The sequence below is a fragment of the Euwallacea similis genome, chromosome 3 (assembly GCF_039881205.1).
Source record: "Euwallacea similis isolate ESF13 chromosome 3, ESF131.1, whole genome shotgun sequence".
NCBI lineage: Eukaryota > Metazoa > Arthropoda > Insecta > Coleoptera > Curculionidae > Euwallacea > Euwallacea similis.
This window is the reverse complement of record NC_089611.1, coordinates 2,969,269-2,993,138: the sequence shown is the minus strand read 5'-3', so window position 1 is coordinate 2,993,138 and position 23,870 is coordinate 2,969,269. Positions and strand designations below refer to the sequence as shown.

The 23,870-nt window shown below is 35.4% G+C and overlaps 2 protein-coding genes across 3 annotated transcripts in view; both read right to left on the bottom strand.

Moving 5' to 3' along the window:
• HSPC300 (haematopoietic stem/progenitor cell protein 300) overlaps positions 1–19,605 on the bottom strand; it is a 36,668-nt gene extending 17,063 nt beyond the window's left edge. The window contains exon 1 of the mRNA XM_066406947.1: positions 19,596–19,605. The gene's annotated coding sequence lies outside the window, so the exon portion shown is untranslated. The remainder of the gene's footprint in view (positions 1–19,595) is intronic.
• LOC136420137 (uncharacterized) overlaps positions 1–23,870 on the bottom strand; it is a 36,463-nt gene that overhangs the window by 3,212 nt on the left and 9,381 nt on the right. Inside the window, exons 1-3 of one of the 2 annotated variants that reach the window (XM_066406934.1) lie at positions 20,104–20,308; positions 19,860–20,048; positions 3,424–3,497 (exon numbers count right to left, since the gene is read on the bottom strand). In XM_066406934.1, the coding sequence (XP_066263031.1) occupies positions 3,424–3,497; positions 19,860–20,048; positions 20,104–20,293 (453 nt within the window). In that variant the 5' untranslated portion in view covers positions 20,294–20,308. Of the gene's footprint in view, positions 1–3,423; positions 3,498–19,859; positions 20,049–20,103; positions 20,309–23,870 lie in introns of those variants that run through there. The other variant, XM_066406933.1, reaches the window with a different exon arrangement.

Genomic DNA, 23,870 nt, shown 5'->3' with positions numbered 1-23,870 from the left:
GGAAAATCCCAATTGGCTTGCAGAATAATTAATAAGACGGCAATTCGTCATTATCATGAAGTTCTTTTCGTTCTTATATTCTAGTTATTTTTGGCATTGTTTTGCTTACCCGCATCACATATTTATTCTTAATTATTTACTGCCTTGTATGTTAACTTCGCTCATACTCCAAGTATGTCAAGAAATTTTATCAATTTAAAGCGTTGTCTCTAATTAACAATTACAACTCATTTCAAAAATCAAAACTCATGATGCTAAAAATGCTATGTGTAAGGTTGGTTGCCTATCCTTAGAATTACTCCAAATTTTGCAAATGCTCATATCCGAACCCTGACGGGAGAAAATGTAGGAGGACAGAACTAGAACTGAAACCCTTATGGTGGTTTCATTAATTGATGAGTAAGTATTTTTAAGTTTCCGAATCTTGTTCAAGATGTGATACGTGAAGCCTTAAAGAGGTTGTTCAGTAATAACTCGGTGTGGTTTTGCTAAGAATTGCTTTTAAAAATGTCTGTATGTGTAGTTACAGATCTCCCCTCGTAGCGTTTGTCTTGACGTTATGCTATTCGTGGCGTTAGTGTCACAAAGTGGAAGGAAATGTCCATAATTGGAATTTTTAGCGCTTTGATTCATTTTTCAGAGCCACTAAAGTTATCGTAGGAAAAGGCTGGAAAAGATAGGAAAGGAATGAAGTAAGAATTAGAAATTGGAAATTTGCAAGCAAATCTGCTTTGCAAATTTAAACTATTCTTTGCAGAAAATAGAGCTTTTATTCAGTTAAAGAAAATGTTGATGAGTTAATAGCTTGGCTACTGTTTAAGTCTAGCTGAGCTCGTAAAGAACCATATTGCCATACATCCAAATTCCACAAATAAAAAAAATATCGCAATTTTTGGAGGATTGGCATTATTTCCATTCTCTTCGACCTGCATTTTCCTGGTGTATATTAATTATTTCTTACTTGCTATTATACAAAGAATTCTTCTCCTCTCTTAGTCCATATAAATTCCTTTTGTATTTACCTACACAAACAACTAATTCTTAAAGGGTCGTTCGTGGATCAAAAACGTCAGTAAACAACAAAGGCAAAAATATGACTGTCTATTCCGAAGGCTTTTACTCTTGAGTGCCCTTTAAAAGGTCCAATCAATCCACTATCTTTGACAAATCTCCAGAGCTGGAAGTATAACTTAAAAAGAGAAACACACATAAAGACCAATCCTCTTTGAGCTCGTGGGGGACGTAATTTTTAGACGTTCCGGTACAGACAAAACTTTTATCTGCTAGTTTGAGTTTCCCTTATAGCGAGGTGTAAATTTTAAAGTGAAAGGAAACACTGCTCTTATTGAGTCTTTGACCAATGGCAATTTGCTGACGTTTCTAGAAATTTCATTTTATTGCACGTAGAAGTTTTTTTTAAGAGAGAAGTGTTTGAGGTTTCTATAGAGAGAGAAAGAGAATAAATTTGATTTATCCTAGAGTTGGCCCTTTGATGTTGGGCCTTTTCAGTAGAGACACTTTCTCGGCTGTTTTCTATTTCTCATACGCCGAGATGCTAGAAAGTTGACTTTAAATTTCAAATAAAACGAGAAACAAAAGACATTTTTGACGTTCTTTAAACGCAATTTTAATGAAACACCTAATAAAATGTATATTATCCCGTGGAGGTGAAAAAATGTGTAGGGTAGTAAAATGCCCGACAAGATAATACAGGGTGATTCAGAACTATGAAATTTCTAGGGACGTTTTAGTGTAACAATAGAAGACGTTTGAGTATAAGAACCCACGTCTGAAAATGTCCTAACGCCGGCTTTATGATGTTTTAAGACGATTATGTGCAAAAATGTGTTTTATCAAAATTTAGTACGTTTAATTTTAATTTGTTTGTAAAAAATAACACTATACTAATTGTTCAAAATACATTTGGATTTCATATTCAGTATTTGAATTGTCAATTCGGACAACATTGGATTGGCAGAGCTGGTCGATTTCTGTGGCTCCCTAGGCTACCCGATCTAACACCTTTAGATTTCTTCCTGCGGGGATATGTAAAGTCTCTGGCTTATGAAAGCCAGTGGAAACAGCAAGACCTGATTGCACGAATTATTGTGGCATTCGATGTCGTTCAAAACGATTATCAAATTTTTAGTCAAGTCCGCGGAAACTATGTACGCCGCATAAACAGGCCCATTTTAGTTCAAGGACAACATTTTGAACAATTGCTGTAGTGTTATTTTATGGAAACAAATTAAAATGAAACGTGCTAAAACCCAATAAAACACATTTTTGCGCATAACTGCTTTAAAGAGTTAAATAAGCGTAGTGCCTTAGGGAGACATTTCCGAACATTGATTCTTATACCTCAAACATTTTCTATTGTAGCACTGAACAATCCCTAGAAGTTCGATCTCATACTGCTGTATCACTCTGTATATTTTACTTACCTGAATATTTGGCCGATTTTATTCAATTTTAAACAATGAAAAAAATTACTTATGCACACATTTCTTCGGAAAATTGCTGATCAGTTTCGTTTAAGATGTCATAGCGTCAATTATCACCGTTGTTTATGTGATATATGTCACCCATTCTATCATTATTCAACCTGACGGTTGAACTCAAATTCAATTTGACTTGTCATTGACATCTTGGACAGATACTCTGCGGTAATTTACCAATGGGACAACTAAGATCCCACCGTAGTTATTTGCATAATTGACATACATCATTATAATCTCAATGCAGACCGTACGGGGTTAGTTTTTATTTCGGTTTTTTCCTCGCAAACATGGCGAAAACTCGTTAAACTTCGTTCCATTAGGGTGGACTAGATTTACGGCGACATGTTATAATAACGTCGCGAACTTTTCGAAAACAGTTTTGTTGTGTGCCTCGTGTGCCACAAAATTATTACCAAAGCTGAGACAAAACTTCTTGCAGTCTCATTCCTTTTTAACCTTCGTGCAACGTCTCTACTTTGCTCCGAACTTTCCAAGTATCGGTTTTTGACTGTTCGCCCAGCAAACAGCAACGTTTAGATTAATTACATTCCTCGCTATTTTCGGTAAAATGGCTTATTTATAACCCCAGAGTTGGAATGTTAACAATAAAGCTATCTGTGCATAGATAATCCTTTCGCAAATTCTGTACTTTTGACCGGGAATATCTGACTGAAAGCCCGGTTATCGCTTTGAAGCGGCCGATTCTAAAGCTCCGGCATAAAATAGCTTTGAAGCCGCGATTAATTTATCCAAAAGCGTTTTAATTTGTCTATTTTATAGCCACCACCGTGTGTTTCTCTGTGAAATTTATATCACATGTTTAACTTATTCACATGTTAGAATTTTCCGTTCTTAACCTCTCAATAGAGGGGACATTTCCGCTCTTGAGAGACGTAATTTCTTGAAAAAACAATTCACTTACCTCGTTTTTCGCATGGGTCTCCAGAAAGTAAATATCCTGATGGGGCGAGCAGTTGATTATCCGGCCTTTCATTGCTGAAACAAATTGAAACGATGGCTTAACTGCCCTGTCATGATACGCAATAAAAGATAAAAGAAAACTGGGGAAATGGGTCCAAATAGAATCCAACTCGCTGGAAATGCGATGTGTTTTCGCCGCGAAAAAATTTACAAAGAGATTCTGGCTCCCTTTGCATGCAAAAAATCCCTATCCTCTGAAGCTTAGATGGATAATGAGCGGAATTTTATCCATAACTCACTTGCATGGATCTAGAAAGCTAAATACGTAGCTACAAACATATGTATAGTGTGTTCAGGATAAGGATGTTCTGCATGGGGCACTCGTAAATAGTAATAGACATAGGCTTCGTTAACTGGGAGAAAAAATGTATATTCAAGGGATAATTTCACGGTGCAAAAAATTATTTTTTCTGTTTCAGTTATGTTGAAAAACCGAAATTTTTGAATTTATTTTTTCCCAAGTTATGGGAAAAGATAGATGAAAAGCAAAACCACTTTTCACAGTTTCGGTTTCATTATTGAAATTATCATGAAATGAAACCAAGACAGAGTTGTTGAAGCTCATAAAAACTGCCATGAAAAAGTGGATTAAGTTTTCGCGCCATAACTCGAAAAAAAAGTAGTAAAAAATAAGTTGAAAATTTGTTTTTTTTTCGAAATAATTGAAAGGTGAAACATAATTTTGTACTGTGTGCATGTTAATAGTTCTACATATTGAAGGCGCGCAAAATTAATTCGATAAATGAAGTTAAGCTTGAATAGAAACGGAGAACAAAGTCTAGCAACACCTTCTTTGAACCTCTTACTAGATAAATATTTTAATCTTTGATAAGACAATAATTGCAAGCACTTTAATAAGGCAATAATTGCAGTTTCCAGGTTAAAGAGAATAAAAAACCGAAGTCTTAACGAGAAAATTTTCGGCGTTTTTGAAATACTCGAAAAATGAAAAATAGTTTTATAGATCTGTTTACGTAGTGAAACTATTTCCTTAAATTAGCAAGTTTTTCTCCTATTTTACTAAATCTGAAAATATTGCATGTTATTTTCTATCAGGTATCGCGTTTTGGATCGATAAACCCTAATATTATAAAAAGGCAGGTTGTAAATTTTTTGCATGTTTTAATACCTACACCACTTCGCAAATGATTCAGTCGAGTGCTTGCGCGGCGACAAAGAGGCATCTATAATACCGAATAACATAATAATTGGCAACGTAGCAGCGTTCTTTTGTTCTAACGAATCTCAAGATCCGCCATTAGAATAGCTAATATTTCGTGAGTGAAAGTGGGTGTCGCGATAAACTTTTTTCTTCTTTTGTGGTGAAAGTGAAAGTCGTGATGTTCATACCGTTGGTGCTCAAGGGTGCCTTCCGCCCTCAAGGCTAAATAGAACAAGGTCTCCACACGTGCTTTCTTACATTAAACAGCCCCGTTAAGCCGATGTTTAATGTGGGGAAGTGCGATAGGATGTAAGGGCTAGGGCCTTGCAGGGAGGGGGGCTACACTTTGAGTGAAGAGAAACGCCGTTGGATGATCCCACGCACAGGATGGGGCGATGGAAGTAGAAGATGAAGGTAAGATGGGTTTATGACTTAAATTGAAAGTTATGATTGTTGTTTTTGTTATTTACAGGTAAGTTTTGGCGGGTTAAGGAGAACGGCGTTATTGGAGTTTCGCCGTTGGATGATCCTACGCGCAGGATGGGGCGATAGGAGTAGAAGATGAAGGTAAGATGGGTTTATGATTTAAATTGAAAGTTCTGATTGTTGTTTTTTGTTATTTACAGGTAAGTTTTGGCGGGTTAAAGAGAACGGCGTTATTGGAGATTCGCCGTTGGATGATCCCACGAACAGGATGGGGCGATGGGAGTAGAAGATTGAGGTAAGATGAGTTAATAATTTAAATTAAAAGTTGTAATTGTTGTTTTTTGTTGTTTCCAGGTAAGTTTTGTCAGGTTAATGTGAACGAGGTGATTGGAAATGTGGCCGACAGCTGAAGTTGATTCAATTTGGAATAGTAATTAGGTGAGATTTGAAGTAGTATTTGGCACTTGATATTAATTGTTGTTTTTAAATGTTAAGTTTAAATATTTTACTAAACATTAACTGATAGGTTATCCTTAGACCCAAGTACTAGTTGCAGTCTGTCCACATATTTATTGTTTACCTTGAGACGAATTCCTCGTTGAAAGCTTTTCGTATTTTGAACGTGAGGGTTAGCAATGAAATCAATTGATTTATAACGTGTGTCAGTTTTACTACTGTACATTGTCAAATTTTTGAATTAGCAATGTAACAAGCAATTGCTTTTTTTTTTATCAAAGTTTAGTTTAAAAATGGAAAAATCATCGTATATCAGTAAATAATGATTTTAAGTTTGATCAGTAGATGAAGGAAGCTTTAAGGCAAATTGGTGCCACATTTTCAACTTCCACAAAGGAAGTATGTTCAATTTTTGATTTAACAAATTAAGCACAATGCTGGAAACGTTTTACGTTTAAAAATTTTTCCACCCCAACTTTTCAATTTTTCTGTCCAACTAGGTGACTTGACAATTACGTAGGATATCAGTTGCAAGTTTGTAAACTTGACTTTTCGTGTACTGGGTATGCCGGTGAATCCGTAACTGTGTATAAAAATGGCCAATAGTTGTAAATTTCAGCAGTAGATGGCAGCAGTTTTTGTTCCCAATATTGCCAGATTTCTAAATTCAACATTCCTTGCTGCTTTTTCTTTTAAAAAATATATTGCAAATTTATATTAAATTTTTATGAATTAAACCAATAAAACTCCTTACTTTATTAAACAAAGTGACTGTTTAGATTGGCCCGAAGCCAATAAAAAGCATATTTCCGTCTTCAGTCGCCCCACTTCGAGCCATTACCTAATGTATTTGATCAGTCCCTTAAACATACGTCGTTTATACAGTCGCCCTGTTATTACATTGTGGCTAAGTAAACGCCATACAGCACCCTCAAGCCTTATTAATGGTCCAAGGGAGCATTGACAAACACACGAGGCAAAATTGCATTGCAAGATTACAAACAGTTGATGTTTCGATCCTCCATTTGCATTGCTGCTTACTGAAAATTAGCTGATAAATTGAAAATTTTATATATTTATGTAATTAGGAAACTCCCGTTCTTCATTGCCTTATAAGTAGAAAACCTTATGAATGCCCTTTAAAATGGCTACAGATGTTTTAATAATTTTCTTTCGACATTATGGTGAATTTGAATCGTGGTAGTTTTTTTAATCCTATTGTGGAAATTTGTAGAGGTTTGTTCTCACTTTCGCAAATTCTATTAACACAGAAAATGCAGAAATGGTAATGAATTTTCGTTTTTTTTCCCTTTCGACATCGGCAATTTGTTTATTCCCCTTTTCATTACATTTCATTTCATCACTGAGAGTGAAACCGTCCACCGCATTCACAGGGGTTTCCTCAATGAAAGAAATTCGTTTGCTCGTCTCCATTCATGTCGGAATTGAAGTTTTCTCGAGAGTCTCGACCTGTCAAGTCTCAGTCAAAGTTATTGCACTCGAAATAGTGGTATTTTTGCACCGACTTCGGCGAAGGCAGAATAAATTTTCCCTGGCGTGGCTGTGTCAGATTTAGATGGACAAAACGTGACAGAAAAAGGTGAAAATGCGGTCGGGAAATGCGCGGTTTTCGCCTACGTGTGATGACAATGCGAGTAGTAAACTTAGAGCAATGTCCAAAAAAGATCAACTTCTTCGTAAAGAAATAGAGACAGTTTCCTTTGGGCAAATTGGTCAGATGTTGTGGTAGCCTGCAATCATTAGTCTTCATGACTGAATCTATTTTAGATGTATAATTGGCTGATAATTCACTGGGATATAGAGTAACTGATGCAATATGTCAATAACGCTGATAGATCACGCTGCAAGTGAACATTGCGTCTATCGAGCATCAAATTAAATGTATAGTCATATGAATAAGCACCAAAGTGATTTCTTGACATTAAGGTGAATGAAATTTGTGGTTTGTTAGTTATCACTATCGTGCAATTCTGTATATATTTACTTGAAATTTGAGATGTGTATTACTCTCATTAAGGATTTTGATAGCTCATTTGGAACAAGTAGTGTACAGGATGATAGTTGTTTTTAAATCAGGTCCCCATTTATGTTTCAACTCCAAGTGAAATGTTGTATTAGGTGTACAACTTTGCTTCCGCCGTTTTTTTTCCGAATTTCGCGATTTTATTGTAAAAAACTAATTATACCTTTAGGATCCAAAGTATTGTCCATCGCTGGCCACTACTTTCTCCCATCTTTCGGGCAGCATACGAATCCCGTGTTGAAAAAATTGGACATCTTTTGAAGCGATCCACGATTCTATCCAATTTCTTACTTCTTCATAAGACCGGAAGTGTTGGTCAGCTAGCCCATGTGCCATGGATCGAAACAAGTGATAATCAGAAGGAGCTAGGTCAGGAGAATATGGCGGGTGGGGTAGGACTTCCCATTTCAATGTTTCCAAGTATTTCTTGACCACTTGCGCAACATGGGGTCGAGCATTATCGTGCTGCAAAATCACTTTATCATGTCTCTCGTTGTATTGCAGCCGTTTCTTTTTCAATGCTCGGCTCAAACGCATTAATTGGGTTCGATAAAGAGCACCTGTGATTGTTTCAGTTGGTTGTAACAGCTCATAATATATTACGCCGAGTTGATCCCACCAAATACAGAGCATGATTTTGGAACCATGAATAGACGGTTTGGCCGTCGACGTGGAAGCATGGCCGGGATATCCCCAAGTCTTTTTGCGTTTGGGATTATCGTAATGAACCCATTTCTCGTCCCCAGTCACAATACGATGCAGAAATCCCTTCCGTCTTTGCCTTGCAAGCAACTGTTCACAAGCGAACAGACGCCTGTCAATATCTCTTGGTTTCAACTCGTACGGCACCCAATATCCTTGCTTCTGAATCATTCCCATGTCTTTGAGGCGTTTTGAGATTGTTTGTTGAGTCACTCCCAATGATTGTGCCAATTCTTGTTGACTTTGACACGAGTCTTCGTCAAGTAATGCTTCCAAGTTCGCATCTTGGAAAACCTTCTTTCTTCCACCGCTATGTTGGTCTTCGACGTGAAAATCACCGTTCTTGAAGCGCTGAAACCACTCACGACATGTCCTTTCACTAATAGTGGCTTCCCCATAAGTATCTGAGAGCATTCGATGAGCCTCAGCAGCAGATTTCTTCATATTGAAGCAGAAAAGTAAAACCTCCCGCAAATGACGAGAATTTGGCTCGTACACTGACATTTTCAATTGCGAATAACTTTATGATGAAGACACAAATAGACTAATATTTTTATGAGGTTATGTTAACAGGTGCCCAAGGCTCCTGCATGCCCACATGGGGTTATTTATTTCGATCATTACTTACCGCTACATACATCTATTCAAAAACGGCGGAAGCAAAGTTGTACACCTAATATTATATATTAGAGATAACTTCAAGAGTAGTAGGCATCCCAAGTTTTAGTTAAATATTTTGTAGTTTTAAGATCTATAAACAAAACCAGTTGCGACCTTATATTTATAGATGCGGCAATTGACATTATGGCGAATGCATATTTTTTAACAAACATGAAAACGGCTTTTGAGCGCTATTATTTCATACCGTCGTGCTTTAATATAGCCGCAACCGCCTTCAGCGCTAAGCTGAAACTGAAGTTATCTCATCTGGAACAATTTTTTCTTTAAATTCGCAAGGAGCGAGTCATTAAGCGTCGGCAGAAAACAAATCCCTGAAAACCGCGCCTCAAAGCTTTTCCGGGCGGTGATAAATAATTCCACGTGTCGGGGAAAGTGTGAAAAAGTTATTTTGGAGTGATGCCACTTAAGATTATACCTACCGCGGCAAAAAACCAGTCAGGTTTTTTTTATGGCAACCCCATTATAAAGTTTTCTTAGCATAATATATGAAGCCGGAAGGAACAAAAGCATATTCAGAAACTCTAAGGCGAGGGTAGAAAGTTTCGGCTGTTAAAAGTATTCGATTGTTCTGTTATTGTTTTGCTTTCATCCAAAATTCACCACGAAAATGTTTCATCCAGACTTCGATGGATCATAGATCTGAGTTCGCCCAGAGCGGATTTCGAACAAACTAATTTTGTTAACCGAAGGCGCCCAATTAATTCTCTTTTATACAACACGGTTTAGCCGTGGGCCAAATCGAACAACTCTAATCTTGACGGTACACTAATAAACCGACCCTTGTCTCGAGCCTTAACTTTGTTAGTATGTCACGAGTCTTGACAGTGGAAAACCCGGACCCCAATTAGATAGTTTTATAGCAAGATTCTAGAGATTTCACTCTCGCTCTTTTAAGCAGAAGAATTATTTTGTTAAGTAATTAAAAGTACGCTTTCAGTATTATGAAACAAATATAGAAAACAATGGCCTGGCAGGGGCTATAGTGTCACGTCATACAAAACACGAGCTGGAAAATCGAAACGGGAGATGAGGAATAGAGAGATTTAGGACAGATTTCCAATAGAAAATTAATTATTGCTCGGGTCTTTTTACTTCGTGACACGTTAATCAACTTACAATTTTCGACCCAAGTCAGCTTTATGACGAGGCCCGAAAACCGCCGTTTTGGACGTGTTATGCAAAAGCGATAAAATTTTTGCTCGGTGGTCACTACTGACGGGGATTAGATGGTAACTGATATTTTAGAAAATATGAAACATCAGATAATAACCTTGAATGTCGAAACTGCTATACAAAGAAACGATGCCTATCATTTGATATATTTTCTTATCGATATCATTCAAAAGCGAGTAACTTCATACCTTTTATCGATAAATATTATTAATCAGTTTGTTAACAACGATATAGTAAACTCATAAATTTCCCCTTGAATTCCGTAAATTATTATTATGACTAAAAACAATAATAAAAATGAAACTATAAAAAATTTTGTAATTAAACATTTATTATTTATTATTATATTAAATTTTGAATTGATATATTACTCTTATAAAAAGAGATTTTGAAGTTCCTATTGTAAAAACGCATTTTAGATTTCCTTTAAGAAACCTACGTTCCCCCATTATATTAAATTTCCTGGGTTTATTAAAAAGTGTAAAAAATAGTAGCGTGTCTCCGGTACCCCACCTTTTAAATAACTTAAAAAAAAAATTATATTAATAAATATAGTACGTCTCTGATCTTTCATAATATTAATGTTTAAATTATTGGGGTATAGAGGATTTCTGAGCTTATATTAAAGAGCCCAAATCAGTAACGGAACAAACTTTTAAGGGGTATTAACCTTTTACAAAAATTATATTTTATTTTAATTTTGGCTTTTCAAGGACAATAAGTTACTTAAAAAGTTGCATTAATAAATTGTTTGAATCCGGTTTGCAGCTTTAAAACTTTATATCGACGTACCTCTCAATTTTGCTAATGTTTGCATATTTCTAGAAGTCTATAATAGACCAATTAAAAATGTCAAGAATTAGTGGCACAATTTGTTCCCAAATGCGTACAATTTTTTTTAATTAAGGGAAAAAATGAAATTAATTTATTACATTTTGTGTCGCTTGTAACTCCGATATCGTTTAATTATAACCCAAAAATAACTCAGCTTTCACAGACTTCCTGGGCCTAGTAAAGGACCTAAAACACAGTAGCGTATCTCGTTTCCTAGGGTATAATTTTGCTTTCTAAATTATTCATTCGCTTGATATCATTTTGCTGTTCCACAGTTAATCAGTCAGTCCGACTGCGATTTTTTTATTTTTACCAGTATGACCGTTCCCATTCGTTAACTTATAGAAAAACCTGGACAGCTACGATATATTCATTGCTACTTTGGCGAATGCGAATGATTGCATTAAAATTTAAAATTTATTTTTAAATAAAATCTTTGTTACGTTTCGGTTTTTTTTAATAGAATTTGAGTATTTCAACTTTGACTGCATTATTTGAAGGTAACTTGATCGTTCTTCAAAATAATTTGAGCAGGGATTTTAACAATCCGGCATTGAGATTTGTTCCCGCCTTGTTCGACCGGATGTTTTATTCCATACTTGTTCTGTATATGAAAAAAAACCTGTGTTTTTTCGCTTTATCGACACAGTTGTAGACTTCTCTTCTGTATATGTGCACAAATCGGAATTAGCAATTATAATTTCAGTAATACGTGGGCTCCTATCGCAAATTCCCAAAGGGCTAATTCGCTTTTCAGTCAACAACGAGCCCGTTTAGATTTAATTGGCGCATTTATGCACACTCATATGCTGATTGCTTACAAAGCGAGCGAAATGTCTAAAGCCCGTTCCACATCAGTTCATCGATCGGATAAATTTTTAATTTCATCGACGGAGGTACTCACGCACACGGAAAACGGGAAATTTCAACCTGATATTGTTCGAGACAGCTCTATTAAATTTCTCATTTCAAGCCTCCATAAACTTTCTGTTTAAGTTCGGCCGCAAAATTACTAACGTTTATTTTTCCGTCTTTTTAATAAAACTTTCCGTCTCGGGCAAGGAAAATTCACTGGCTAGATTGAATATTAGATATTGTTTGCTGTTGAATTTAAGAGCAGCCCTGGACTTAAAAGCCAGATAATTAGATTCCAGTTTGTGCTCCCTAATTAACTGTTTGTCTCTCGACAATAAAGTGCCTCCGTTTTTGTCTCCAATTTGCGTTTTAAACATCAGACAATAAGTGGTATTTTAATTCAATTAGTGATCTAATAAAAACGAATAAAAATTAACAACATTGGGAGTCGCTTCACTACTTATTTAAAATTTCTTCTAAATGTTTTGTAAACAATCTCCTAAATAATAACTCGTAACAAGTTCTTGAATAAGAAGACAAATGCTGGCAATATTAACAAAGTTCTAGGAACAAACGGGCAATGCAGTGTGGTCAGTTTTTTTTTTATTGATATCCAGTTATTCTATACAGAGATTTCTATAATAACTAGAATTTTCGAATTAAAAAAAAACAAGTTGTTAACATTGACACTTTCTATGTGACATGTTTTATTAAAAATAAAAACAAATGAACAACGCAACGTTGTCATGTTTTTGATAACGTTCAACATCCATCTTTGTAATAATTACAGTTTTTGAAATAAAACAAATCAAAAATTGGCAAATATTCCAGCTCCTTCCATGCTCTATTTAAAATAAACGAACATACGCAATGTTCCCATTTTGTGATGAGTAATTATCTTACACGAAATGCATCCTATATTGTTTCTATATTTTTAGTAGCAGTTTCTTTAATAACCATGCAGTTCATGAATTATACAAAAAACGCAATTTGACAAACTTCCACATTTCTTTCATGATCTTTTTAAAGCAAACGAATAACACGAAACAACGCAACGTTGCCATTTTGTACTTGGCCATGATGCTTTAGCTGCCTTAACGTCTAGAAAAACAACAAAAGGACATAAAAAGTAACAAGCGAATGCTCTGGGAGAATACTATAAGAAAGCTTTATTGCAAATCGAATATCAAAATGCCATTAGAGGCGCCGTTATCGTCTCGAAAAATAAGAGAAGTGTAGCTGAGTCCCGGGAAGGAAGCAATTTTAACTGAACCGTTCGGTCTTAACTTCGTAGCTGGAAAATACACACTGCATTAGGACATAACCGGATAAAGGAAGTAGATAAAGGGGATCTTTTTTTGGAATTTTAGCATTGTACTCAAATGGACAGGGTTTTGCCAGAGACGCGTATTCAGAACACGAAATCAAAAAAAAAAAACAATACACCAAGAGTTGACAACACTGGTCAGCTTAAAGGGCACCATGCTCATTTGAAATAAATGAACAATGCAGAGTTGCCACTTTTTACATAAAAGCGAACTTGTTTAGAAGTTTAACGATTGTGTTAATTTTTTCACTTTTGTTTTCTTTTTGAATCCTCCTTTGAACCTCTCCTACTTTTTTAATTTTCAGTTTTCTCTTTTTTTGGTAATTTTGTCTATTTCCTCATTGTTTCTTTTGTCTCAATGACTTCGTTTGATAACGAAATGAGTATTCTCTTCGTTTTAAGCCACTCTAAAAATCATCATTTTAATTATCATTATTCTTTCGGTAGTTTTCAACCCATATATCCCGCCTCAAAAAGCACATTTAAGCGGCTTTAGAAATTTCCATAAAAATGGCGGAAACGTCGCTACGAGGCATTTAAACCTCTTCACTTCATATATATGCGATTTAATGCGCGACACTTTAGAAACGTCAAGCGGCACTCGTTACATCGTCAATACCGGAGGAGATTTAGAGCAACCATTGTGAAAATGCCGGCAGAAAATTGCGTCACAGAAAAATATGCATGTTCGTACCATATTGCAGACGGTGAAATGACAAATTCCAAGTTTCAAACACCGTAATGCCACACTCCTGAATTCATTTCATCATTCCCTTAAGTTTTAAGACGCAATATTACTCTTGCAGGATCAATCCATAGAACAGTGCATAACTGCAATTGTTGACAACGTCGGAGATTTCGTGAAAGCTTACCGATAATATAGAGCTATTCTCTTATTAAAACAAAGGAACGTTGCCTTGTTGCCATTTACTTGCAAATCGAGGGAGGATTTTTTCCGCATAATAAAGAATCTTTTAAGAAATCCATGTGTTGACCAAACCGCCAACGCTTTGCAAATAGTAATTTTACTTCTTCAGCTTTGTGATGTAAATAAACTGTAACTGCCGGTCTTCTTGTTTCCATTCCCCCGGTAAAGTATGGAAATTTAAATGATTCGTGTTTTCCTTCGAATAAGAGATTTTTAATTAAAAACTTCTGCAAGTGGATCGTGTTGAATAATTAATTGGAACGAAGGCGGATTTGGGTATACTTTTACAAAAGTTTCCGTGGAGACGCTGTAATTTTTCAGACAAAATGGAGGTGCTCTAAACAAAAAATGGCTCAGGAACACCACTCTTATACTATGACAGTTTAATCGGCTTTGCTCTTTATTAAAACAAAAAACTAATACCTGGTTGCTATTTATCTCTCAACGGAGAATGACGTTCATTGAAAAACGCATTTATAATATCCCTTGAGAACTTGTTACATCACTAGAGCTAAAAAGCTGAAAATGTTAAGATGTTGGAAGAGGGATTTTAACTACATCTCTTCGCAGAAAAGGGTTAAGCTTTTATGACATTGTTTACCCGCTTTAATTAAATTAGTTTTTTCTCAGATTTTAATGAGGTAATGAAGATATTTCGGTGAAACGAGGAGAGTAAGAAGTTTCAATGCTCCTGTCAAAAATTTGTCATTCCTGAGATGTTGAGATAAGAAATTTTCAGAATGTTTCACATATTTTATGTGTTGATAATCCATACACTTTGGTTTCGTTAATTTCGTTTTTCTAATAATTTATTTCGTAGGTTTTGAAGACGGTGACACATTTGTCACCGAAGCGTTAACAAGAGTTTTTCATTTTTTAGTAAGAGGTAGGTAGTTTTGTTTGAAAATAGTGTGTAAGTCCACCGCTATAACATCCCCTTCTTATGTGGGGGAAGTTATTCCTAAATAGAATAAAGGAGTAAAGAAATGAGTCATTAAACTTAATCGAAACGTTGAAAAATGGCGGTAAGATGCAGGTCATTTCATTAGCCATATTGTCGAGAAGTGTTTTAAAGAATGGGATGACGTTATGAGTTTTAAAATGCCTTGGCAGCGATTTTCAATAAAATCCTTACCAAGGGATCGAAAAAAGTCCCTGAAGGGGCAGGAAATTTAGTCTTATCTCCTGCAAAACCCGCGTCTATCTAGATAAAAATAAATTAAGGATCCCCTACAGGGTAGGTTGATTTATTATTGAAGGCCTGCGTCATGTGGAATAAAATGCGTGAAAAACAGTTCCAGGCCCAAAATTGCTTTTAAGGTACAAATTACACGGAAGTTTGTTTTTGAAAAGAAATATTTACCATTCAGATGTATGGAAAATTACTTTATCTAATCCATAAAAAACCGTATATGATTGGTTAAATACACATTCGATCGTTTATATCCGAACGGAGCCCTAATGACGTAATACAATTTGACAATTTGTTATATGGTCGTGAAATACGTCGAGAAGTCATAAAGAAAACTGGGTGCAATTCGAGTATATTTACCGGAAAAAATGGGATGAAAATAAATAAAATGTCAATTCCAAATCTCTGCTTTGTTCCCATTTAAGCACTTTGCTTGATCCGCAACAAATTTGAACTTATTGAGGTCAAGGTTGAGTCGCAATTAGGAAGAGATTCTGTTTGCTCTTAGTAAAGACATGTTTCACACTTAAGGGAGAATTAAAAGCGCCGGTCAAACACGATTTTTCACTGACAAGAACCTCGCGTTACGCAGTTAAAAAAAATTGACATTCGGATTAATGAAAAGCCAAGTCCAGTGCAAAGTAATTTATTACCGGCCATATCTGGCCGGCTAATATACCCCACTTGGGTCACTTTGCCTTAATTTTTTTGCCATTCTCACATTTTCAAACCTTTTTAGATAGGGGTGAGAAGCTGTGTATGCTCATGATGTACATGTTATTTTTTTGACATTGCAATTGTACCGGCAGGTTCAACCAGACTGAAAAGGGCCTACGCATATTGATTTCTTGTCTCAAAAAACTATCCGGTCCTACGCCAATGTGGGTACATTAGGGTCAGCTCAACAGGTTTTCAAGTATAAACCCTAATGACTTCCTCGTTAAGAATTTTCTACAAAAAGTAATTTTAAAGCCGGGGATTTAACCCTTGAGATTTCCGTTCGCGATCTAATGGACTCTCGCTCGTCTATTATGTAGACGAACATCTCGGGATTTTCTTATTTCGCTAGCGAGGGCATTTCTAAAGAATCCACGTTAATTTTTTATACTCGATTTCGAGGAGAATCCTTTCAAAGTGGGAAATGTTGCTTTAATAAATCGATCGTGAAGCACTCTTAATGACGGAAAGGGAGCGTTTCTTTAGAAGTGCAGACTGCAGACGAAAATGAGCAAAGACTTCATTTAGTGCTCCTTCGTTCCAAGCTTCAAGTGGAATTCATTTCTAACGTAATAACTTGAATCCTCACATTCACAATAAATTTAATGTTATTTCGCAATGTTTAAGTTTTACGTACGTAATTTTATGAGATTTAAATTCAAAATTTAGCTCAGCATAATGTCAAGGAACTGATTAGTTAAAAGATGGCTTAAATTTGGAATTTTTAACGATCACGTAGAACTGGATAAAATGAATATGAAGCTAATAATGAAATTGCAAATAGGAAATTTGAAAATAAATTTTCTTTACAGTCATCCTACTGGTCGACATTTATTATTACAGATAGATAGAAAATGAAATTTATCGAAAATAATGAAAAAACAAAGCAGGTGTGAGATTCGTTTTTAAAATATGAGTCAAAGTCTAAAGTTTTCTATTTTATGAAAATGTTGCACCAACTGCTGTAGTTAGTAATAAAATACAGGAATGTATATATGTAGTCGAGAAAGCTCACTTGCTAGATTGCCAAAATTAAATTACAAAATTCATTTAGGATTACACCTGCTCCTGTAATTCACACAAAAATGTATTGATTTTTTTCTAGTTTAAATTCATTTGGAAATTTCAAGCGATGAGAAGAAGAAATGCTTTCAAAAATAACAGCGGAATTAAAATTTAATTTTCTTGTTTTTTAGATTTCCACTCATGTGCACCTCTGGTTTAAACTGAAAATTAAAAAGATATTCTGCAAAACCTTGTATATTTAACGGCAACAAAATTATTATTTCTGTTATTTAAATAGTTTTGTAGATCTGTTTGTGTAGTGAAACTTTTCTTTCATTTTATTAAATCAGGAAACATCGCATTTCCTATCAAGTATTGCTTTTTGGAGCAATAAATTGTACTTTACAAAAGGCAAATTGTAAATGTGATGTATTTTTTCGTACCGATATCAGTTTGTAGATTATTCAGTCGAATTCTTCCGCGGCGGCAAAGAGACTTTTGTAAACGGAATAAAATAAAGACCCTTAAGATACATTATTAGTGCAGCTGACATTTTGTGAGTGAAAGTGGGTGTTGCGATAAACTTTTTTCTTCTGTTGTGGTGGAACCAGAAGTTGTTGTATTCATATTGTTGGTGCTCGGAGTGCATTCCTCCTTCAAGGCAAAATAGAACAAGATCTCCACCCACGCTGTCTCGCGTTAAACCGCCCCGTTAAATCGCCGTTTAATATGGGGAAATATGATAGGATGTAAGGGCTAGGGCCTTGCATGGAGGGGGGCTACTGTGAGTGAAGAGAAACGCCGTTGGATGATCCCACGCACAGGATGGGGCGATGGAAGTAGAAGATGAAAGTAAGATGGGTTTATGATTTAAATTGAAAGTTATGATTGTTGTTTTTGTTATTTACAGGTAAGTTTTGGCGGGTTAAGGATAACGGCGTTATTGGAGATTCGCCGTTGGGTGTACGACGCGCAAGATGGGACAATGAGGGTAGAAGATTGAGGTAAGATGAGTTAACGATTTAAATTAAAAGTCGTGATTGTTGTTTTTAGTTATTTACAGGTAAGTTTTGGCGGGTTAAGGAGAACAGCCTTATTGGAGATTCGCCGTTGGGTGTACGACGCGCAAGATAGAACGATGAGGGTAGAAAATTGAGGTAAGATGAGTTAACGATTTAAATTAAAACTTGCAATTGTTGTTTTTTGTCGTTTCTAGGTAAGTTTTGTCAGGTTACTGTGAACAACGTAATGAGAAATCTGACTGAAAGACCAAATTAATTGTCAATTATAGTTTTCTTGGAGGATAGTTAGGACCATATTTGAGCGTTGCCAAACAATGATATTGGACCTTTAGCTATTTCGAAAATGTTTTAAATGTAATGTCAGAAGTAAAATTGAATTCTGTTGTGTTGTGTGCATGATTTATCATTTTAAAGATTTTAAAATTTTGGTGAAAATTTAGAAAGGAGAAATTACTAATCCAGTTCCTACTATTTTGAGCGCGAATATCTTGTTAAATTATGAACCAAATCGCTATGAATTTGAGTCACCTTAACATTGACACAAATAAGATACTCTTGGCTTTTTAATAAATTCATCAAGGTGAAAATGAAGCCATAATTTTGATTTCAAGATGCTTGCCTAGTATTAATATAGAATTAATCATATACTCAAAACAGATTTTTATACTCGCCATAATATCAAGGGTATATTTGTATGAAGTTTAACAGCTACATAAATGGCAATACATTAAGTATTAAATCACCGAATTTTCATTCACTAGATTATGATGAGTAGTTTTTAAACATGCATATTTATTCTTTATTGTTGTACACTTTCCTTGTAGTTTCAAAAAAATCGGCGCATCTCAAAGACTCAGTGAGAGCATAATTTAACCCCTTGGGCGTCAATCGAACTCGATTAAAGTCGTATTACGGAAGTTGCTTATCTCAATTTATCGTTTGACCGTGAAATACGGCCGTAATCCTATAAAGGACGCCGGACGTAATTTAATTCTGTCTGTTGGAAAAAAACGACGCCTGGCAGATAAAAATATAAAAAAGGAGGCGGAAAGAGATAATGCTGTTTTGAGCGCACTTTAAGCTGAGTTACAGCCAACCGCAGTAGAGTTATGTTTTGAAGAAATTGATAAATATCGTATTTACAAGCCTAACCCTTATAAAAGTATAGAAATTTCCAATCCTAATGAAGAGTAGAGAAGAGATAGTGCTCTTCATTTACTCACTGTTATATTAAAATAACTAAACCGAGTAAACAATAGCCATAAAGGTTTAATCCTTTTAACTTGAATAGGGATGTTGTTAAAAACCCTTCTGTCGAATTATTAAGCTTTTCAGTCTTCTCAGGATACTCCATTAGTGTAATAGGTTCGCCCACAGCAAATTTGTATTTTCAATGTACGCTCCATTTGAGAGGGCTATAATTTAGGGAAAGGTTTTTTCCGCCTTACCGTATGATCATTGGAGTGGGAAAAACCGCCAATACATTTACTTTTAAAGTGTAAATAATTATATTATATAGAAGATATTTCTTGCATTTGTTGGAAGGTAAGTCCAACTAACGAAATAGTGTAATTTTCCCAATGAAAAACATTAACAAGCACGTCCTGAAAGTTTGAAGTTGGGTCGTTAAGCAAATTTCATATTTGCCGCATTTTAATTGGATAACTTCATCGACCAAAGTGCTAAATTAATTTTTCTCCATATTTCACGGTTAACAAATGGGTGGATTTTTCGCCCATTGCCGGAAGGATGCAAAAATACAATTAAACTTCCAAATAAATTTGACTTTAAAGAGGTAAATTTGGTTTTATGTTTTTATTATTGGGTGAGGAAAAATTAGGTTTATGACTTACCTTTTTTGACGCAATCGATTAAGTTATATCCGGAGCAAATGTCTGCAGTGTAACATCTTCCCATTGACATGTTCCTCAAGACAAAGCCGATAACGTTCTTGTCATTCTTCGGCTCATTTTCCTCTAGGGACTGACAAAAGCCGAGCAAGGACCTTCTGCATAGCTGGCTCTCCTTCTTAATGACGTCCGCTTGAAATATGAAAAAAAAAGTTTTTATCCGGCAATAAACGGACATTTAAGGAACCTTCAGACTTTAAATTGTGTTTATTCCTTTCCAGACCCTTAACCCTCTTAAGTTCCATTAAATCGAGCATCCTCTGAAACTTTTCCCTATCGGGATAGAACTTTTCGGCATCGCCGATTACCAGATACAGTTCAAAAACGGACGTGAGATTTAAAGAGCCACATAACGAAAAATACGCGGTTATTTTCATATGATCCTCTGAAAAGTATCTTCAGTAGATAATCGCGACGAAAAATCATACTAGGCGTCCAATAAAAGCTTAAAAAGCGACAGAGTTTCAATGCTTAAGCAGAACGACCGTTTTGTGATTATTTCCTAAAATATTGCTCTTCAAGTGTAGCATGAGAGTCATTTCAAACTGGAAAAAAAGATTTTGAAAGTCCGTTTATCTTAAAACCACTGGCGAACCCTCATCTTGAAAGAAAATGTTTTCAATGCCATGCAGGGCAAAGAAAAATAGCGTGCAAAATTGTTAATTTTCAACGCACTGCATTCGGTGTAAGCTAGATAGTAAGCTTTGAGATAGAACAATGTAGTGGTCCTACCTTAGTTTTGAAAGATACCTATATAAAATCATATCAGTTTTTCAATTTAAAATAAAAAATTTTCGATTCTATTCAGATTTTTAAACGATCTTGCTTAACTGAAATGTGCAACATTAGACTGAAAGAAATCCAATATGCGTATTTGTGTGCTCTGAATCAAATTAATAAATGCATAAAATCCCTGCGGAAAAAAATTCGATCCACTGTGGATGCAAATTACCCGGTCTGAAATTCAACACTCGACCCATTGTCTGTCATTGTTTGTTCCACAAATATGAATGTTGGAACAAATTGCTTTTCATTGTATGAATGACATTTGAAAATTGAAAAATGCTGTTTTTTTTCAATCGATCCTGAAATGACCAATTTTCTCACAAAAAGCTCATTCGTAAGGTCTAAACTTGACCCTTGTAACTTAACATGTACTTATTTCCACTAAACACTAAACGATGGCCTTCCATTAACAGATTCCCGAACCAGAGAGTAATCCCTCCAACATTCATAATCCCACCTGTCATCCAGTGTCCGCTTAAATTTCCGGTCACTTGCCTGCCAGGATTCACAAATTAAACCGCCCTTTTCTCACTTCAGGTTAATCGAAGGTCGCACTGAAATCGACCGAACGATTTGCGACCCCATAAATTACGAAGATCGGGGGCTGACTTTTTTATTATTGGCAAATTACAGACGAGACTGGGAAGTTTAATTTTCCAGGGCGAATTTACATCAAAGTAAATTTAAACAGGGGACCGAGCTCGATGAAATATGGTTGTATGAACTGCAAATTAAAAGAAACAATTAAATGAATTCTCATAATGGCGTTCTTTTTCATCTTCAACATAAATTAGCATTCGCTACACTGCCAAGACACCTCGTTATTGGAAAAAAAATCAATATCTAAGTCTTTTTAGATCTATTTTTGAAATACTGACAAATTTTTATACTAAGGTTCTGGAGCTTTTTCAGGTTTTCGTCGTTTAAAAAATTTCATCATCCATGTACTCATTATTTTCAAAGAAAAATTACCAAAAATTAAGTTAAACTGATCCTAATGTTTTCCCATTTTCTCCCTCAACCAGATTGTCCCTACAGACCAGAAATCTCTGACCTATTCCCGATTCATTCATCCAACAGGCATCTCTGCCCGTTCCAACCTCCAGTCCCATCCGGAGTTTTAGGGTATTCCCAAGGGAGATCTTAAATAAGACCTCTTCCTAACGGAGCTAGTTAATCTAGACGGTGCAACTATTAATCTGGGATTGTTATCGACTGTTTCTATCACCCCAATTCAATCATTAAGTACAATAAGGATCTCAGCAGAGCAAAGATAACTTGCTACCATTCAGGATTTAAGTCGTAATATTTAGTAAACCTCCAAAAAGACGGTTGTGTACAGTGGTGGCCGAGTTAATTTATCCCGGAGCTTTGGCATAATAGATTGTCCCCGGTTGTAGATAGCGTCTAATAGCCTAACCTTCGACGGCCCGGTTTGCATAAATATGGTCTCCTTTCATCTTGCACAGGCCCAATTTCCGGACACTCTCTCGGGCTGGGAATATTAAGCTCCACTAAGGCGGAGTAGCTTAATCGGAGGATACTACTGATAATGTACTTTGTTATTGACAATTTCCCGGAGGGACGCGTTTTGCAAGTCAACGATGTTCAGGATAAATGGCGACAGTTTGTGGTCTTTGCTGGGTACAAATGGATATTGATGAAATTGCTAATTAGGTACAAGCAAGGGCCTTTGCAGTCTAAATTGAAATTAGGCATTTTCTAAGTTATTTTCACGGAAAAGCCCGACTCAGTAAAAAACTAATTAATACAAAAATTTTATTCACCATAGTGTCAACAATAATCAATAAAACATTGCTAAACTTATCAAATGATCGACAGATGGCCCTACATCCCGTTGGAGTAACAATTGTTCTCATTTGCTATTGAAGGTATATTTTTTATTTCAGTACTAATTAAGAGCAATATTAACAGAAAAGTATTTTATAATTTAAAAACATTAACAATTAATATTAAAAAGGACAGGAAAATTGGTAAATGCCGGATTCGCTACTCTATAGGAATATACAAATATTTTTGAACAAATAAGACAGCTGCCAGTAACGAATTGCCAGTAATGGCTTATTATATTTTTTCAGTTGAAAATGTGTATTGATTTAATTATTCGTTTCGTGTTGTAAGTAGACTAATTTTGAAAATTTTCATCGAAAAATTCCGTCTGGAGGATTGAAACTTATCGAAAATCTATTACACACATGCTAATGAAACTTTATACCACGTTTTATACCGTGTAAAGGCTATTTTTATGATAAAATCTCGAATTTATGTGATGCAACTAAGATGATCGCCGGGTGTTGTAGAAGATGATGTTTCTGCCATTTTTTGCTTTTCGTCGTAACGCAACCGACAAGATAAATTTTACAATGGTTTTACTATGTTTAGTTAGCAAGATTTTGAGGTAATTTTTAAAAGTGATTTATGAATGTATTTCGGCAAACAATCCCTAACTGGTCTGCGATAGTTTGAAGATGCTTGCATGCTCTTTGCAATGTGCATGCATGGACCATGACTGTTTCAAACCGTGAGAATTGAAATCGTTGCAAGAACGTCTGTGTTGGTTATGAAATACAACGGGCATGTAGAAAATAAATTAGACACGTGGAAAATAAACTAGTGATACGTGGGAAATAAAGTGTACATATGTAGAAAATCGGGAACCGGATCAAATGTAGCAGTTGGAGAGACCAGTCAGTTTCAAAACATTCAAAGTGCGTGTGTTCAACACTTAGTTTGCAACCAATCTTCAAGCTGTTCTGATAGTTACGAAATTATCAGCAAATGTTTTAAGCACGAGTCTGTAATCGGTAATCAGCTTCCTGATCGTTATGTCATAGAAAGTATTATAATATTTCAAATTCATAGTGGTAAACCGCGAATTTTGCACATCTGTTTTTGACGCCTAATGGTCGTTATTTAAATGTGCTGTTACCATATCTACTAATCAAAAGTGGGTTTTGGAAGTTGACTCTTCTTACTTCATCTGCCCTAAATAGTGTGAACTAATGTTTTAATGGCATTGAAGCGAGTCTGATTATTTGTGGTTAAAGTGGTTAATCTATTCGCATTCTCTGTATTCTCTTTTTTATTGGGTGAAAAATTGAAAAAGAGAATTAATTTGTATCGTTTCCATTCTTCACAGATCAATTT